General features: G+C 41.4%; 1 protein-coding gene across 4 annotated transcripts; it reads right to left on the bottom strand.

The window, feature by feature from the left end:
• Positions 1–7,296: 7,296 nt before the first annotated feature.
• Positions 7,297–19,982, bottom strand: si:dkey-76k16.6 (uncharacterized protein LOC566817 homolog). Of its 4 annotated transcripts, none has more exons than XM_035760416.2 (6): positions 19,392–19,982; positions 10,891–11,001; positions 10,685–10,793; positions 9,885–10,011; positions 8,493–8,689; positions 7,297–7,566 (listed from the first exon to the last, which is right to left on the bottom strand). In XM_035760416.2, exons 1-6 carry the CDS (start codon positions 19,503–19,505, stop codon positions 7,358–7,360), a joined length of 867 nt encoding a protein of 288 aa, XP_035616309.1. In that variant the 5' UTR covers positions 19,506–19,982; the 3' UTR covers positions 7,297–7,357. The 4 variants fall into 4 exon arrangements, with proteins under 4 accessions (XP_035616309.1, XP_035616312.1, XP_035616310.1 ...); XM_035760419.2 differs by having other exon boundaries at positions 10,891–10,950; positions 19,404–19,981; XM_035760417.2 differs by having other exon boundaries at positions 19,404–19,977.
• Between the last annotated feature and the right edge of the window lie 234 nt (positions 19,983–20,216).

Here is a 20,216-nt window from a genome sequence, read left to right as displayed (position 1 = left end):
CCTCAGAGAGAGAAAAAAAGAAAGAGAATTATAGAGAACATACTTAAATTCACACAGGACACTGGATAAGACAGGAGAAATACTCCAGATAACAGACTGACCCTAGTACCCGACACAAACTACTGCAGCATAAATACTGGAGGCTGAGACAGGAGGGGTCAGGAGACACTGTGGCCACATCCGATGTTACCCCCCACACAGGGCCAAACAGGCAGGATATAACCCCACCCACTTTGCCAAAGCACAGCCCCAAACCATTAGAGGGATATCTTCAACCACCAACATACCATCCTGAGACAAGGCCGAGTATAGCCCACAAAGATCTCCGCCAAGGCACAACCCAAGGGGGGCGCCAACCCAGACAGGAAGACCACATCAGTGACTCAATCCACTCAAGTGACGCACCCCTCCTAGGGATGGCATGGAAGAGCACCAGAAAGCCAGTGACTCAGCTCCTGTAATTGGGTTAGAGGCAGAGAATCCCAGTGAAGAGAGGGGAACCGGCCAGGCAGAGACAGCAAGGGCGGTTCGTTGCTCCAGTGCCTTTCCGTTCACCTTCACACTCCTGGGCCAGACTACACTCAATCATAGGACCTACTGAAGAGATGAGTCTTCAATAAAGACTTAAAAGTTGAGACCGAGTCTGCGTCTCGCATGGGTAGGCAGACCATTCCATAAATGTGGAGCTCTATAGGAGAAAGCCCTGCCTCCAGCTGTTTGCTTAGAAATTCTAGGGACAATTAGGAGACCTGCGTCTTGTGACCGTAGCGTACATGTACAGTAGGGAGAACAAGTATTTTGATACACTGCCGATTTTTCAGGTTTTCCTACTTACAAAGCATGTAGAGGTCTGTCATTTTTTATCATAGGTACACTTCAACTGTGAGAGACGGAATCTAAAACAAAAATCCAGAAAATCACATTGTATGATTTTAAAGTAATTAATTTGCATTTTATTGCATGACATAAGTATTTAATCACCTACCAACCAGTAAGAATTCCGGCTCTCACAGACCTGTTAGTTTTTCTTTAAGAAGACCGCCTGTTCTCCACTCATTACCTGTATTAACTGCACCTGTTTGAACTTGTTACCTGTATAAAAAGACACCTGTCCACACACTCAAACAGACTCCAACCTCTCCACAATGGCCAAGACCAGAGAGCTGTGTAAGGACATCAGGGATAAAATTGTAGACCTGCACAAGGCTGGGATGGGCCACAGGACAATAGGCAAGCAGCTTGGTGAGAAGGCAACAACTGTTGGCGCAATTATTAGAAAATGGAAGAAGTTCAAGATGACGGTCAATCACCCTCGGTCTGGGGCTCCATGCAAGATCTCACCTCGTGGGGCATCAATGATCATGAGGAAGGTGAGGGATTAGCCCAGAACTACACAGCAGGACCTGGTCAATGACCTGAAGAGAGCTGGGACCACAGTCTCAAAGAAAACCATTAGAAACACACTACGCCGTCATGGATTAAAATCCTGCAGCGCACGCAAGGTCCCCCTGCGCATGTCCAGACCCGTCTGAAGTTTGCCAATGACCATCTGGATGATCCAGAGGAGGAATGGGAGAAGGTCATGTGGTCGGATGAGACAAAAATAGAGCTTTTTGGTCTAAACTCCACTCGCTGTGTTTGGAGGAAGAAGGATGAGTACAACCCCAAGAACACCATCCCAACTGTGAAGTATGTGTCAGGATTTGGCCAGGGTTGTTCCAGTTTTGGTCACTAGATGCCCCCATTGTGCTTTTTGACCCTTTTGTTTTCCCTTGTTTCCAGTTATGATTTGCACCTGTGCCTCGTTTCCCTTGAGGGTATTTAAACCCTTAGTTTTCCTCAGTTCTTTGCTCTGTGTGTGAATGTTAGCACCCAGCCCCAGCGATGCTGTGAACATTTGTTACTCCAGTTGGACTCTCTATAGGTACTCTGGTTTTGTTCTCGTTTATTTATTTTTGATTATTTTTTCAGGCTTTTTTCTGCTGTACCTACCACCTTGTGGATTTACCTTTGAGTTGGAGGATTACCTTTGTTCTCTTGGAATTACTTTTGACGTTGTGGATTTATATTTTTGCCTGAAGAACTTTCCTTTTTACTTTATTAAAACACCGTTTCCAGGACTGCTGTGTCTGCCTCATCTTCTGGGTTCTGCCGACTATTAGTGGCTCAGTTTGCTAAGTGACTGTTTCTCACACCGGAGACCTGAGTTCGTAACTGGGTCCTGACAGTATGGAGGTGGAAACATAATTCTTTGGGGATGCTTTTCTGCGAAGGGGACAAGACGACTGCACCGTATTGAGGGGAGGATGGATGGGGCCATGTATCGCGAGATCTTGGCACACAACCTCCTTCCCTCAGTAAGAGCATTGAAGATGGGTCGTGGCTGGGTCTTCCAGCATGACAACGACCCGAAACACACAGCCAGGGCAACTAAGGAGTGGCTCCGTAAGAAGCATCTCAAGGTCCTGGAGTGGCCTAGCCAGTCTCCAGACCTGAACCCAGTAGAACATCTTTGGAGGGAGCTGAAAGTCCGTATTGCCCAGTGACAGATGCAGAGCCTCAGTCTGACGCCATTAAAAGGTCATTTACCACCTTCACAAGTGCAATCTCAGTGCCATGATGGGGTCTAAAACCAGACTGAAGCATTTCGTATACATTGTTTGTCTTCAGGAAGGCAGTGAGTTGCTGTGCAACAGCTGTTTCTAAAATTGAGAGGAATGGGAGATTCGAAATAGGCCGATAGTTTTAAATATTTTCTGGGTCAAGGTTTGGCTTTTTTTGGGGGTCAAAGAGGCTTTATTACTGCCACTTTTAGTGAGTTTGGTACACATCCGGTGGATAGAGAGCCGTTTATTATGTTCAACATAGGAGGGCCAAGCACAGGAAGCAGCTCTTTCAGTAGTTTAGTTGGAATAGGGTCCAGTATGCAGCTTGAAGGTTTAGAGGCCATGATTATTTTCTTCATTGTGTCAAGAGATATAGTACTAAAACACTTGAGCGTCTCTCTTGATCCTAGGTCCTGGCAGAGTTGTGCAGACTCAGGACAACTGAGCTTTGGAGGAATATGCAGACTTAAAGAGGAGTTTGTAATTTGCTTTCTAATGATCATGATCTTCTCCTCAAAGAAGTCCATGAATGTATTACTGCTGAAGTGAAAGCCATCCTCTCTTGGGGAATGCTGCTTTTTAGTTAGCTTTGCGACAGTATCACTTTTTTTTTGGATTGTTCTTATTTTCCTCAATTAAGTTGGAAAAATAGGATGATCGAGCAGCAGTGAGGGCTCTTCGATACTGCATGGTACTGTCTTTCCAAGCTAGTCGGAAGACTTAGTTTGGTGTGGTGCCATTTCCGTTCCATTTTTCTGGAAGCTTGCTTCAGAGCTCGGGTATTTTCTGTATAACAGGAAGCTAGTTTATTATGACAAATGTTTTTAGTTTTTAGGGGGGCGACTGCATCTATGGTATTGCGCAAGGTTAAATTGAGTTCCTCAGTTAGGTGGTTCACTGATTTATGTCCTCTGACGTCCTTGGGTATATCTCCTACAACTTTCACTGTGTACTATTGTATGTGGCTAGCTAAGTTATCTAACGAACTAAAATGCATTTCCATCAGCTGTTTAGATGTGCACATCGTGTGTGGGAGCCAGCTAGGGTTGTGACTGGACTCTTCTCCCATTGTACCCTGACTTCCGTGAATACTTTCTCCACTTCCAATGTATCTCCAGCTCGTAAGAAACGCAGTCCATACAGTTCCATGGACAGCAGACGCTACTCTACACTTGTCAAGTCAGTTGTATCCCACTGAGTCAGTGCTCAAAATACCAAGATCCTAAAGGAGCCAGATGCTCAAATCTACGGACATGTGAGAAAATCCCAAACACCCTCCTAACGACTGCCACCCAAAGTGTTTAAAATGCTCCACCCGTTGCTTAACCGCAACAGGGCATTTTAATCTGGCGAAACTGAGCTTGGATGTGTGATCCATATCCTTCAGCAGACACTGTACCCGGAACAAAAGTTTTACCTGGAGAGGTGTAGGAGGAAGATGATCACTCAACTGGTAGAGGATGGCTTTAAGGAATACAATATGAGGTAGTAGGTGTAAGCAGAACCCTCTGATTGTAAAAGTTGATTTAATCATGAGGACATGATACACACAAACAAACATGTCAGATCTATTCAGGCAAGGGAAGCTTTTCCACATGACCGTGGGGAGTGTTTGCCCATTGACAACAGAGGAGGCCCCAGCAGATCCTGAGAAGGCACCAGAGGTTCCAGCAGAGGTAGAGGGGTACATGGAGAGTATGCACCATGTGTTGGAGGACGTTAGGGGAGTGAGAGCCATCGAGAGCCGTGTGCAGCATGACAAACTAGGCTATCTTTGATTTGTGGACTGAGTTGCTTTCTACAGGTGAGGATGGCCATGTTCCAGGCTAACTACATTGCAGACGACTACCAGATCTCCCAACAACTGGATAGATGTTCAACATATCAGCTAACCACATAATTTGATGTAATGCAACGTCTGCAATGTTGTCAGCCTGGAACGCGACCAACATCTTATCAAAGAAAGGACTAGAGGCTCTACCTGACCTGTAAGTTTATTTGGCCAACTCAGACTTTTAGTTATTCTTTCCAGACACAGATAAAGCCTAGTCCTGGACTAAAAAAACATGCATGCTCAATGGAGAATCTTAATTGAAAGTGCTTTTAACGGAAACAGAGGTTGAAAACTTTCCTCATCAACACGTACAACAACCCCCTACAGGTAGCAGACTATGTTGGGGCCTTAAACAACGACGAACTACAACTACCAGGTGTGAATGACCTAAACTACAACTACCATACTCTCTCATCCTAATTCACTTCCTACAGCACCTCCTTGGCACTAATCCTTAAATGTTAGCAGTTCTGAAGATTCTGGATAGGAATAAGCAGTGTAGTGATGGAGCTAACAGTATTGCTGCCACCATACAAAACATCAAAGAGTTAGGGCCAAGGTGGAAGAGCTGTGAGTTAAATGAGTCTCTCTCTCAAATGTCTTTATTTCCTCCATGGTTTCTTGCTCTCCCTGCAGGTTGAAAATGGACAGATACTAGTGAGAAAAAGATGGTTCCATGGCCCATGTACTTAGCTCAGATCCAGTGCTACGTTACTGGGAGAGATGGCTGGTAAGGCTGGAGGAGAGAGGATGTGGATTAATGGTGTCTTTGCTGCGGATGGTGCAGTTGGTTTCATCTGCATGTTTCATGTCTATGGGCGGTAGGTAGCCTAGTGGTTAGAGCATTGGGCCAGCAACCCGAAAACAATCCCCGAGCTGACATGGTGAAAATATGTTGTTCTGCCCCTGAACAAGGCAATTAACCCACTGTTCCCCGTTAGGCCGTCATTGTAAATAAGAAATTGTTCTTAACTGACTTACCTGGTTAAATAAAGGTTCAATTTAAAAATCCTTTCAGTAAGGTGATGCAAGAAAAATGTGCCCATTTGATTGCTGACTTTGAGTAAGGAGTGTGACAGTTGGCTCAGTATCTGACAATTAAGCATTTCATACTATGTCCTGTGACTGTATTTTGATCCATTACTCTATTTTGAGCCTGACACGTTTGACAACAACCATTATTTTAACGTTGTGTTATTTCAAGCTGGAAAATGCATCATTGACCTTGCACTGTGTTGAGAATGTAAAATTGTTGTCTTAAACAACCTTTCCTCTAGTCTAAATGTTTTTTTTTTTTGCTTTTCACTTCTGAGGAACTCTAACCACTTTGGTAGCATCAGCCTGTGAAGTTCAGTACTAAACAAAGATGAATAAGAAATATTTTCTATCATGTTTTACACTATTAACATGTTTTAAACTTGATAGTCCTCACTATCAACTGAATTTATTTTCAGCAAACTTAACATGTGTAAATATTTGTATGAACATAACTCGATCCAACAACTGAGACAAACTGAACAAGTTCCACAGACATGTGACTAACAGAAATTGAATAATGTGTCCCTGAACAAAGGGGGGTCAAAATCAAAAGTAACAGTCAGTATCTGGTGTGACCACCATCTACATTAAGTACTGCAGTGCATCTCCTCCTCATGGACTGCACCAGATTTGCCAGTTCTTGCTGTAAGATGTTGCCTCACTCTTCCACCAAGGCACCTGCAAGTTCCAGGACATTTCTGGGGGGATTGACCCTAGCCCTCACCCTCCGATCCAACAGGTCCCGGACATGCTCAATGGGGTTGAAATCCGGGCTCTTCGCTGGCTATGGCAGAACACTGACATTCCTGTCTTGCAGGAAATCACACACGGAATGAGCAGTATGGCTGGTGGCATTGTCATGCTGGAGGATCATGTCAGGATGAGCCTGCAGGAAGGGTACCACATGAGGGAGGAGGATGTCTTCCCTGTAATGCACAGCGTTGAGATTGCCTGAAATGACAACAAGCTCCGTCCGATGATGCTGTGACTCACCGCCCCAGACCATGACGGCCCCTCCACCTCCAAATCCATCCCATTCCAGAGTACAGGCCTCGGTGTAACGCTCATTCCTTCGACGATAAACGCGAATCCAACCATCACCCCTGGTGAGACAAAACCGCGACTTGTCAGTGAAGAGCACTTTTGCCAGTCCTGTCTGGCCCAGCGATGATGGGTTTGTGCCCACAGGTGACGTTTTCAGCCTAATGTGGACAGTGACCACTGATGGAGGGATTGTGCGTTCCTGGTGTAACTCGGGCGGTTGTTGATGCCATCCTGTACCGGTCCCACAATTCATTTTTGGATGTACCGATCCTGTGCAGTTGTTATCTTTGAAAGACAGGGTCCTGAAAAAGGGACGTTTCTTTTTTTGTTGAGTTTAAATTGTATTTATTCTATTTTTTTTTGTTTTTGTAAACATAACCTCATTTGGAATCAGAAATCTAAACAACACTGATGAAGTGTTATAGCTCAGAATACAATTAGCATATTTTACTATGCAGCATTCTAATTACACCACACTGAAAATAAGCCTTGAGAAACAAACATCATGGGGTGCCGTGTGGCTCAGTTGGTAGCATGGTGCTTCCAACGACAGAGTTGTGGGTTTGACTCCCACAGGGGACCAGTAAGGAAAAGTAAAAAAAATGTAAGCACTCTGGATAAGATTGTCGCTAAATGTAAGATAATGGAATCGTTGCCAGTCTAAAAGGTATTTGAATTGTGTGCATAGATAGTTTAGTAACTGTTTAGTAACTGTTCAAAGTAATATTTGCTCAATGTCCATCCTGCAATGATATGATCTCTTCACACACTGTCTTTTTTCGGAGATAATAGCATAGCTTTTAATGTCAACATTGATCTCTATGCACGACCTTAATCACAAACTGTTAAAGTCAAACCATGCAGCCCTGTATTGAGGGTCCTCAGTAAAGCCCAGGTTGGTGAAAAGGTTGTAGGACAGTGTATTCTCCTCCTCAACGAAGCAGTACACTGGGAAGCCCTGAGAATAGAGTCTCCTGGACATGCTGCTGACCAGGGCTTTGGCCAGGCCCTGTCCTCTGTGCTCCTGCAGGGTGTACAACATACCTGTGACGGGGTAGGAACCATTGTTTTGGTAATTGTTTCCCAGTGCGCCCAAAATAAGGAGGGACATGTAAAATGTATAAAAGCATTCATTAGTCCTATACAAGTGAGAGCTGTGTACAGTGCCTTCAGAAATTATTCACACCCTTTAACTTTTTCCATATTTTCTCTGTGTGCAATAATAATGTTCAACATGATTTTTTTTAATGACTACCTCATCTCTGTACCCCACACAGAATTATCTGAAGGTCCCTCAGTCGAGCTATGAATTTCAAACACAGATTCAACCATAGTGGTGGCTGCATCATGCTATGGGTATGTTTGTAATCATTAAGAAGATGGGAGTTTTTCAGGATACAAATTAAATGGATGGAGCTAAGCATAGGCAAAATCCTAGAGGAAAACCTGGTTCAGTCTGCTGTGCACCAGACACGGAGAAGAATTAACCTTGCAACAAGACAACCTGAAACAATGCCAAATCTACACTGGAGTTGCTTACCAAGAAGACATTGAAATGTTCTGAGTTACAGTTTTGACTTAAATCTACTTGAAAATCTATGGCAAGATCTGAACAAATTTAAAGATTTGACAGAGCTTGAAGAACTTTGAAAATAATAAAAAGGGGAAATATTGCACAATCCAGGTGTGGAAAGAGCTGAGAGAATTACCCAGAAAGACTCACAGCTGTAATTGCTGTCAAATGTGATTCTAACATTTATTGACACAGGGGGTTGAATACTTACATATCTAATCAAGATTTTACAAATGTTACATTTTTTCTTCCACTTTGACATTAGAGTATTTTGTGTAGATTGTTGACAAAAAATGACAATTAAATCCATTGTAATCCTACTTTTTAACACAACAAAATGTGGAAAAAGTCAAGGGGTGTAAATACTTTCTGAAGGCACCGTATATATTCCACATACCCATGGCACAGGAGGGATAGGTCAGAACCCAGGCTATGGGCAGCTGGCTCTCTGCATCCAGCACACAGCAAGATGGGTAGTGCCGGATCATGTTCCGGATCATCTGGAAACTGTTCTCCGTGTTCCCGAACTTCCAGGTTTTGTTGACAAGATCAGCATGGGATTCGTCCAGTGAGGATATCATTGATTCAATTGCACTGTGGATTTGAGAAGGAAAGAAAGAAGTATGAGATAGATATCATATCGTAGAGCGGCCGCCTGGGGTAACTCCGTCGGGGTCTCAAATTACCATTGAGAGTTAGAAAAGTAGAATACACAAGGTTCACTTAATATCATTAAGGACCTAAGCCACCGAGCCATGGTCTGTTCACTCTGCTACCATCTAGCAGGTGCATCAGAGCTGGGACTGAGAGACTGAAATACTACTACTATCTCAAATAAAATGTTATTTGTCACATACACATGGTTATCAGATGTTAATGCGAGTGTAGCGAAATGCTTGTGCTTAAGTTCCGACCATGCAGTAATATCTAATAAGTAATTTAACCGAACAATTTCACAACAACTACCTTATACACACAAGTGTAAAGGAATGAATAAGAACATGTACATACAAATATATGAATGAGTGATGGCCGAACGGCATAGGCATGATGCAGATGGTATAGAGTACAGTATATTATCTCCAGGCCATCAGACTGTTGAACAGCCATCACTAGCCTGATACCTGCCCGGTACTCTGCCCTGCACCTTGAGACTAATGCTCCATGTATATAGAGACATTTAACACTGGTCACTTAATTTACTTTTTATATACTGTTGTTTACTCACTGTGTATGTATACTGTATTCTCCACATAGCTCATCCTAATATACCGACTACTGTACCTACCATTTTCTTTTCCAAATGATATGTCTATACACACCATGTATTTATATTCTGGATTTTTACGTCGCTCACTCTAATATAGTATCTAATTTGGATTTTTAATTGTACTTGTTATCATTTATTGTTTAGATTTCTTTATTATTTGTGTATTGAATTTGCTAGACATTCTACTGCACTGTTGGAGCTGGTAACGTAAGCATTCACTGCACCTGCTATAACAACTGCAAATCTGTGTACGCAACCAATAAAATGTCATTTTCAATTTGGTATAGTGCATCCTCAGTTTTCCTCTTGTTATATGTCAGTCACTGACAGTCACTCAAGTAGCCCATGTCAGCATTGGTACCCCCCATGCAAGCAGTGCACTTGCCATTGATTTTGTTTGAACGTGACACTCAGATATCATAAGTCATGGCAAAATGTGTAGAATTGCAGAAAATAAGCTTTAAAATTGCAAAAATGTCTCTCCCTATGGTAAAATGAATTGAGCTGAGCCCATCATACCTTTCTACAGGTGGAAGGCGGGATGGATCCTGGAGCATCATCATGTGACTCACAGACACTTTATTCACGGGCACCTTTCTCTCAGAAGCCACCACCATCACCATCTCCTCATAGCAAAGACTGGTGCCTAAAATAGCGGAGGGCTGTAAAGTTGGCAAACAACTTCTACGAAATTGAACTTTGTGCTATATGGTGTGTGACTAATGAAACCACCCCAGATCCCAGCAGTCTAGAGACAACCAGAGACACCAGGGGCCGTATCTATCAAGCATCTCAGAATAGGAGTGCTGATCTAGGATCAGTTCCTCCTTCTTCATAATTATGCAAAACTGATCCTAGATCAACACTCCTACTCTGGCAAGCTTTATACATACAGCCCAGGTCTTTCTTTACTTGTAAAAGAGGTCTTCTGACCCCAATGGGACTTCCTGGATAAAGCAATAGGTTAAATTAATAAAACACAATGGGGAGCTCACCATCCCCTGTTTTATGTGCTCCTATCTGCTGCAGCAGGGCAAGGCTGAGATTGTGTGTAGCTCTTGTCCATGTTGTTGGTGCACATTCCTCCACTATTTTAGTAGGGGAAGGTGCAATAATGACCTGAACCAGAGCTCAGTTTGGGGGAGCATGAAAGAGAGCTAAAGAGGGCGTTACACTCCGAATGGAGAATTCTCAACATGGTACATGCATTTTAAGGTCCATGGGTGATGGTTTTAGGAGAAAGAGAAACAAGAGACAGAGGGGGGTGGGGCAAGCAGGCAAAGTGCAAGTGGCAGGTACTGTAATTACAGTGTAATTACCTAAACAGAGGAACTTTGTCCAGTCAATTATGTTGTTCTCTCCAAGGATATTCCTAAAAGAAGCTTCATCTTTAGTAAAAACACATGTGTCTTTAAATAGGTCCCCCTCCTGCAAAATGGGCAAATGAGGAGTTAAGCCAAAAAAATACACATTATTTCTATTAAGTTTGGGACATGTGTATCTTTATGAATGTATCTAATGTTACCTTCCCATATGGTGGTTTGCAGAGAATGACATTGAATTCTGGCCAGCGGTCCACAAAAACCTGAATCGGGTCAGCCATAACTCTGTTCATCAGGAAAATGTAACCATAAACCTTGACAGACAAGGCAAAATAACCCTTAGACACTACAGATCAAATCAGACATGTACCTGACAGTTCCCTAGATGCCTCCATTAGAAAACAAAGTATGAACTCTATCCTTGTTTGATATAAATGAAATACTGAATATATGTTATCTAGCATTTGTATATGTTATGTTTAAAGTCCTGTGTGGCACAGTTAGTAGAGCATGGCACTTGCAAAACCAGGGTTGTAGGTTCGATTCCCACGGGGTGCAGTATAGGAAAAAAATATTAGGAACACCTTCCTAATATTGAGCTAATATTGTTTTGTACACTCACTATGTTTTAATACCTTTATTTAACCAGGTAGGCTAGTTGAGAACAAGTTCTCATTTGCAACTGCGACCTGGCCAAGATAAAGCAAAGAAGTTTGACAAATACAGTTACACATGGAATAAACAAACATACAATCAATAATACAGTAGAAAAAAATATATACTGCCTGTGCAAATGAGGTAGGATAAGAGAGGTAAGGCAATAAATAGGCCATGGTGGCAAATTCATTACAATATAGCAATTAAACACTGGAATGGTAGAATATGCAGAAGATGAATGTGCAAGTTGAGATACTGGGGTGCAAAGGAGCAAGATAAATACATAAATACAGTATGTGGATGAGGTAGATTGTATGGGCTATTTACAGATGAGCTATGTACAGGTGCAGTGATCTGTGAGCTGCTCTGACAGCTGTGCTTAAAGCTAGCGAGGGAGATATGAGTCTCCAGCTTCAGAGATTTTTGCAGTTTGTTCCAGTCATTGGCAGCAGAGAACTGGAAGGAAAGGCGGCCAAAGTAAGAATTGGCCTTGGGGGTGACCAGTGAGATATACCTGCTGGAGCACGTGCTACGGGTGGTGCTATGGTGACTTGTGAGCTGAGATAAGGCAGGGCTTTACCTAGCAGAGACTTGTAGATGACCTGGAGCCAGTGTTGTTTGGCGACGAGTGTATGAAGCAAGGGCAAGCCAACGAGAGCATACAGGTCAGTGGTGGGTAGTATATGGGCTTTGGTGACAAAACGGATGGCACTGTGATAGACTGCTTCCAATTTGCTGAGTAGAGTGTTGGAGGCTATTTTGTAAACAACATTGCCGAAGTAGAGGATCGGTAAGATGGTCAGTTTTACGAGGATATGTTTGGCAGCATGAGTGAAGGATGCTTTGTTGCGAAATAGGAAACCGATTCTAGATTTAATTTGGGATTGGAGATGTTTAATGTGAGTCTGGAAGGAGAGTTTGCAGTCTAACCAGACACCTAGGTATTTGTAGTTGTCCACATATTGTAAGTCAGAAACGTCCATAGGAGTGATACTGGTCGGGCGGGCTGGTGCGGGCAGTGATCGGTTGAAAAGCATGCATTTAGTTTTACTTGCAATTAAGAGCAGTTGGAGGCCACGGAAGGAAAGATGTATGACATTGAAACTCATCTAGAGGTTAGATAACACAGTGTCCAATGAAGGGCCAGAGGTATACAGAATGGTGTCGTCTGCATAGAGGTGGATCAAAGAATCACCAGCAGCGAGAGCGATATCATTGATGTATATAGAGTCGGCCCGAGAATTGAGCCCTGTGGCACCCCCATAGAGACTGCCAGAGGTCCGGACAACAGGCCCTCCGATTTGACACACTAAACTCTATCGGAGAAGTAGTTGGTGAACCAAGCGAGGCAATCATTTGAGAAACCAAGGCTGTTGAGTCTGCCAATAAGTCAAAAGTCTGGCTGAGCGTGGATGAGGTTCACCCATGACCAGCTCTGAAACCAGATTGCATAGCGGAGAAGGTAAGGTTAGATTCGAAATGGTCGGTAATCTGTTTGTTAACTTGGCTTTCGAAGACTTTAGAAAGGCAGGGTAGAATAGATATAGGTCTTTAACAGTCTGGGTCTAGAGTGTCTCCCCCTTTGAAGAGGGGGATGACCGCGGAAGCTTTCCAATCTATGGGAATCTCAGACGATATGAACGAGGTTGAACAGGCTAGTAATAGGGGGTGCAACAATTTCAGAGGATAATTTTTAGAAAGAGAGGGTCCAGATTATCTAGCCTGGATGATTTGTTGGGGTCCAGATTTTGCAGCTCTTTCAGAACATCAGCTATCTGGATTTGGGTGAAGGAGAAGTGGGGGAGGTTTGAGCGAGTTTCTGTGGGGAGCGCAGGACTGTTGACCGGGGTAGTGGAGCCAGAAATCTTTCTGATTGAGAGGGGGTCAAATACTTATTTCCCTCCTTAAAATGCAAATCAATAACATTTTTGAAATGCGGTTTTCTGGATTTTGTTGTTGTTATTCTGTCTCTCACTGTTCAAATAAACCTACCATTAAAATTATAGACTGATAATTTCTTTGTCAGTGGGCAAATGTACAAAATCAGCAGGGGATCAAATACTTTTTTCCCTCACTGTATGGACTTGAAGTTTATGTCAATCAATGCCAGGGGGACACGAAACCTGTTGAAGAGGAAAGCTTTTTGTTTTTGTTTTGAAAGGACTGCAACGCAGATCTTGTATTCGTTCAAGAAACACATTCATGCAAAGAGGACTATAATTATTGGAAAAATCAGTGGGGCAATGTCATTTTTTTGGGCCCACGGGACTAGTCATTCAGCTGGGGTTGCAATTTTAGCACACAATTTCAAATGGATACCAATGGACATTGGCGAGTAGTGGTCATCAACCACATTGACAGATAATCTGTGTTGTGTAATGTATACGGATACTGTTTTAATTCTCCAAATAACTTACTTCTAGAGGAAATTGAAGAAAGTCTTAAAAGTCTTGAGAAAATATCCATCCAGTCAGATTATAGTTGGAGATTTTAATATGGTTTATTCTAATGAGACTGATAGATTACCCCATAGGCCTAACATTGGAGATCTTTGTGGGCTATACTCAGCCTTGTCTCAGGATGGTAAGTTGGTGGTTGAAGATATCCCTCTAGTGGTGTGGGGGCTGTGCTTTGGCAAAGTGGGTGGGGTTATATCCTTCCTGTTTGGCCCTGTCCGGGGGTGTCCTCGGATGGGGCCACAGTGTCTCCTGACCCCTCCTGTCTCAGCCTCCAGTATTTATGCTGCAGTAGTTTATGTGTCGGGGGGGTAGGGTCAGTTTGCTATATCTGGAGTACTTCTCCTGTCCTATTCGGTGTCCTGTGTGAATTTAAGTGTGCTCTCTCTAATTCTCTCTTTTTCTCTTTCTTTCTCTCTCTCGGAGGACCTGAGCCCGAGGACCATGCCTCAGGACTACCTGACATGATGACTCCTTGCTGTCCCCAGTCCACCTGGCCGTGCTGCTGCTCCAGTTTCAACTGTTCTGCCTTATTATTATTGGACCATGCTGGTCACATCTTGGCCGTGTTCTGTTATAATCTCCACCCAGCACAGCCAGAAGAGGACTGGCCACCCCCATAGCCTGGTTCCTCTCTAGGTTTTCCTAGGTTTTGGCCTTTCTAGGGAGTTTTTCCAAGCCACCGTGCTTCTACACCTGCATTGCTTGCTGTTTGGGGTTTTAGGCTGGGTTTCTGTACAGCACTTTGAGATATCAGCTGATGTACGAAGGGCTATATAAATCAATTTGATTTGATTTGTGTGAACAAGTTGGTGAATTTCTGCCAAAGCCTGGACTTAATTGACATATGGAGAGTTTAAAACCCTGGAGAGAAACAATACACATGGAGTAAGAGATCGTTCTCTATAATCAATAATTTATTTGTGGGTTTTAACCTCTAGTCTTGAGCCCAACACTGTAGAGATAAAAATATTGCCTGCAGTCCTGACGGATCATAAAGTCATATGGTTGACTGTAAGAATGTGCAGTGATGGTAAGAATTATGGTAAGAAATACTCGGGGGGTTATTGGAAATTAAAAAACTCATTGTTATTGCATGATGATTTTAAAAAATGTGATTATTAAGAATCTAATTTCCGTTTACTGAATTTTATAGATATCTAATGCAGAATTTGGGAAACATCGTGAACTGCTGAAATGTAAGATCCGCTCAGCCTGTATTACTTAAGGAAAACGGCTTGCTTTAAGAAGGAGATGTGAGGTAGCTGAACTCTAAGACAACTGCGGATATCGCAGAGATTGAGCATCTTGATCTTAATGAGAAAGCGAAATTGAATGACTTACAGAATCAACTAGATACATTGTATGAGGAAAAGGCTAGAGGAGCTTTGTCACGTTCTGACCTTAGTTCCTTTGTTTTGTCTTTTGTTTTGGTATGGTCAGGGCATGAGTTGGGTGGGTTGTCTATGTTAGTTTTTCTATGATTTTATATTTCTGCGTTTGGCCTGATATGGTTCTCAATCAGGCAGCTGTCAATCGTTGTCCCTGATTGAGAACCATATTTAGGTAGCCTGTTTTCCTTTGTGTTTTGTGTGTGGTTATTTTCAGTCTTTGTGTCTGCACCAGACAGAACGGTTTCAGTTTTCACTTTGTTGTTTGGTAATTTGAAGTGTTCAGCTTGGATTATTATTAAATAAAATGAACACTAACCACGCTGCACTTTGGTCATCTCCTTTTTCCACCTCTGAATGCTGTAACAAGCTTTCATAAGATCCAGAAAACAATGGCTTGAAAAAGGTGAAAAGAACAGTAGATACTTTAATTTGGAAAAGAGGAGAGGGGAACTGAACACATTTCGGAAACTGGGTTACCACTGAGGATAGAGATGTTATCAGATTATACCACTAAGTCTTATGAGAATCTTTACTCCTTAGATAACAATTTGGATGACTAAGGATCTCCTTGATTCTATAGAGAATGTTAATTCAGTTAGTGAAGAATTCAATCGGTCTTGCTGTAAAGGTTTATCCATTATGGACATCCAGTATGGGATTGCTCAGAAAATATAACTCCAGGTTGTGATTGATGGATTAACCTCTGAATTTTACAAAACATTCACTGAAGAAATAGCACCATTTTTACTTGAAACCTTTAAGGAGGCTTTAAAGAAGGGGTTATTACTTATACCTAAACCACATAAGGATCTCTTAAATATTGATAATTGGCGTACAATCACTCCTCAATAACGATTACAAAATTATAGCCTTAATCTTTGCAAAAAGGTTAGTCTTGCTTGAATGTTCTGATTGAATGTCAGAGTTTAAGGGTGCCATATATCTAATAATCTGAGACGGGTGTTAGACTTGGTTGAGTATTGTGATTTATTGGATGACTTCCCTGTTATTGTCACATTCTGACATTAGTTATTTTATTTATGTCTTTGTTTTAGTATGGTCAGTGCATGAGTTGTCTATGTTCCATTTTCTATGTTGCGTTTGGCCTGGTATGGTATGGTTCTCAGAGGGAGGTGTCGTTAGTTGTCTCTGATTGAGAATCATACTTAGGTAGCCTTTTTCTACTTGTATTTCGTGAGTGTTTTTTCTGTTCTGTGCTTTATTTCACCGTTCAGGACTGTTAGTTTGCCGTTTTATTTCAGTGTTCACTATTCGTATTAAAAGTCAAGATGAACACTTACCACGCTGCGCTTTGGTCCTCTCCTTCATACGATGACCGTTAGTTATACTATTTTGGGATTTTCAGAAGTTGTCTTTTTTGTTGTTGATGCCGCCACTCTGCATAATGGTGGATAGCTGTATGCAGAGTGGTGATTTTTTATTTTATTTTATTTTTTTACATTTTACCTTTATTTAGCCAGGCAAGTCAGTTAAGAACATATTCTTATTTTCAATGACGGCCTGGGAACAGTGGGTTAACTGCCTGTTCAGGGGCAGAACGACAGATTTGTACCTTGTCAGCTCGGGGGTTTGAACTCGCAACCTTCCGGTTACTAGTCCAACGCTCTAACCACTAGGCTACGCTGCCGCCCCGCAATACAAGGTTGTCAAATTTCACTTTTTTTTTTGTATCTCAAATTTTATGTTCATTAGTTCATAAAAGTCCATTTGAAGGCATTACATTCTAGACCAGAGAGAGATCAAGATATCCCAACTGGCAGATGAGACGTTTAAAACTTTTTTTTTTTAAGTGTCACAAGCTAGATTAGCATTGGATATCGTGAAGTAGTTCTCCAAAATCTCAGATTTGGTATTAAATCTTTCCAAATGTGAGATGTTTGTTCTAAAAGGAGCTGTCAATCCAGCAGATTGTAACATCTCTGAAAAAGATACTGTAACCTACCTCAGTGTAAAGATCACCAACAATCTTAAGGCTGTGAATGATCTTAATTTGAATCCTTTAACTGAATCTGTCTGTCACGGCCGTTGAATGAAGAAATCCAAGGTGCAGCGTGGTGTGCGTACATATTCCTTTATATGCCGCCAACAATAAACAACCGTGAAGCTATAGTGTCAACATTCCACACAGAAAGAAGGGAATAGGGCTACCTAAGTATGGTTCCCAATCAGAGACAACGATAGACAGCTGTCCCTGATTGAGAACCATACCCGGCCAAAACATAGAAACACAAAATCATAGAAAACGAAACATAGAATGCCCACCCCAAATCACACCCTGACCAAACCAAATAGAGACATTAAAAGGCTCTCTACGGTCAGGGTGTGACACTGTCTAAAACAAAATATCCTCGTGGTTAGGGAGGGATTTAAGTCTTCAAGGAAGGGTGCTTTTATCCAAAGCCGAGGGGCTATCTTTTTTTGTCTATTGACATTCCCAAATCCACTTGCTGTACCTTAGATAGGCTATTGTACAACTTCATATGGAAAAACAAGCCACATAAGATAAAAAGAGATGTTATCACCAACAGGGTTTGTGATGGTGGTCTAAATGTCTTAGACTTCACTCTCTTCAATCAGATATCAAAATCAACTGGGTTAAAAAGGTACATAAAAAATCCTCATAGCTTCTGGAATATTATACCTCAATATGTTTTTCAGAAGTTCGAAGGGCTTCATTTTTTACTACAATGTCCATATATTGTGGGTAAACTTCCTGTGAAACTGGTGGCTTTTCACAAGCAGGCTTTAATGTGCTGGGCTTTGTTGTATAAACACAACTTTTCACCTCATACTGTAAATGTCTTATATGGAACAACGGGTCGATATTACATAGAAACAAGATGTTATTTTACCATAATTGGTTCTCGAAAAACATTATCCTTGTCAGCCAATTAGTTAATATTAGTGGGAACCTATTTACGCAGAGAGAATTTATGGAAAGATACAACTTTGAGGTATCAAGCAAGGAATATGACACTGTAATTAAAGCTATACCTAGTGGGATAAACTTTACTTCAGAATAATGCATATTTTGGAATATCTCCGATTGCAAGCGATATCCAGGTGAATGGCATAGGTCTACTAGATATGAAATTCAACAATAGTTTATTAAGGGATATTTTCTACAGGAAGTCTATTCCCTCTGCGATATTTTTTTTTTTTTTTGCTTCGTCGTTTGATGTAATCTGGCACCGTGCGTGGCTCACTCCACACACATTTATGGTGGCCAATAAAGTAAAGGAGATCTCCTTTAAGATTATCCATAGATTCTATCCGTGTAATAGCTTGATTTCTAAATATATACCTGATGTTACCAGTGAATGCAGTTTTGTGAACTAGAAACTGAATCTATTGAACACTTATTGTCATTGTTTATATAGTCAAGTGTTCTGGACTGATGTAAAACTATATTGGCCTCAAATTGCATACAACCATTGACATTTCTAAGTTTGACATATTTTACTACACTGATTCCATAATTGAACGTGAGTATGTCATAAATCTCTTTATTTTATTAGGAAAATGTTTCTTTCACAAATCAAAATTTATAAAGAAAAAAACCTTTTCTCAAATGTTTTATCTAATGTGGAATGCTATTTAGAGTCATTAAAATGTATACAAAACAAAATGTTTAAAAAATGTATTCGATACATGTCTGTATTTGAATTGATATAATGTGGATTCGTTTTTTTTCTTTTTCTCATGTCTTTGTGGAATCCCTCTGGCTGTTATGTTTATGTTTCGCATGTTACTGTTAATAAAAAAATAACCCCCCTTAGCTAGTAAACTGGCTAGCATCAGTTGAGGTATTCCAGTTCGGAGGAAAATAGAAATACTTTAGAAGAAAAAAAACAGATCCACGCCATATTGGGTGAGGCGGGTTGTAGGAGAGTATTTTGAAGTTGATGATTAGGAAAAATATTAAAGAGAATGCGAAGTCTGACTGCTACGCCATCTTGGAAATCTTTAAGCTCCATCTATTCCGACTTGCCACAAATAAAGTAGTTTCCTCTAGGAAAAATTATGTTATAATATATAATAATGTAATCTATTCCAAAAATCATTATCTTTGAATTATCAAATCACATTATTTTTTTTTAAAGTGCATTTAAACCTTAATAAACTTCACAAAGTATAATTTAATAATAAAAATTAATATAATGCACACTATACTACCTTAATACCCACCTGCTGCGACTGAGGAAATAGCTCTTTCAGTTGGGTCTCAACAGTCTTCAGCTGCATTTCATTTAGTTGCTCCATTGTTGTTCCTCGTTCTGACACTTGCATGACTTGACACTAAACAAATGCGGGCAAATCATTGCTTCCTGGATTTATTACGCAATCGTGAACACTTCACTTAACACGTTTTACAACCTTCAGTACTTTACTTTCGGAGTTACGACGGAGGGGACAATGACTTCACATCGGCCACTATGCAAACATATAGAAACTATGCATAGATTAATGTGGCGAACTGCCATACTAACAGCGGTTTGAATAAAACATCCCGAATCAGCTGTGAAAATAAGGCACATGCTGCAAACACTGCATACAGGCTAGGTTGAAGATGGTATATTATGAACCAACCATGAAGATAAATATACCGTTTTAAAGCGGGCAAGAATATTAGTTGTTCATTTTATCGAAAGCTAAAGGCACAACGTAGATTCGAGCCAATTACTTAAGAAGTTGTATATGGTATTACTCCAACTTCGTGAAAGTGACAAACTGACACATTTTTTTTTTAGTCAAAAACAACTTTAAATCGAACGTGTCTATGCACATGCGCAGTTCGGCGCAAGACGACTGTTAGACCCGATGACGTATTTGTACGCTTACATTTATCTAGCCAACGTCGCCATGACATCGCCTACCAGCCTGATTGGGGATTTATATTCGAGAAACAGTTTTAGCCTGTCTTCATACTGTTGTAGTCCAACAAACAGGTAACAATTAGTTACCTCTGGTTATTTCAGCCATTCCTATGGGGAAAATTAG

The sequence above is a fragment of the Oncorhynchus keta genome, chromosome 2 (assembly GCF_023373465.1).
Source record: "Oncorhynchus keta strain PuntledgeMale-10-30-2019 chromosome 2, Oket_V2, whole genome shotgun sequence".
NCBI lineage: Eukaryota > Metazoa > Chordata > Actinopteri > Salmoniformes > Salmonidae > Oncorhynchus > Oncorhynchus keta.
The sequence above is the reverse complement of the archived record's forward strand: the minus strand, read 5'-3'. Positions and strand labels throughout refer to the sequence as shown.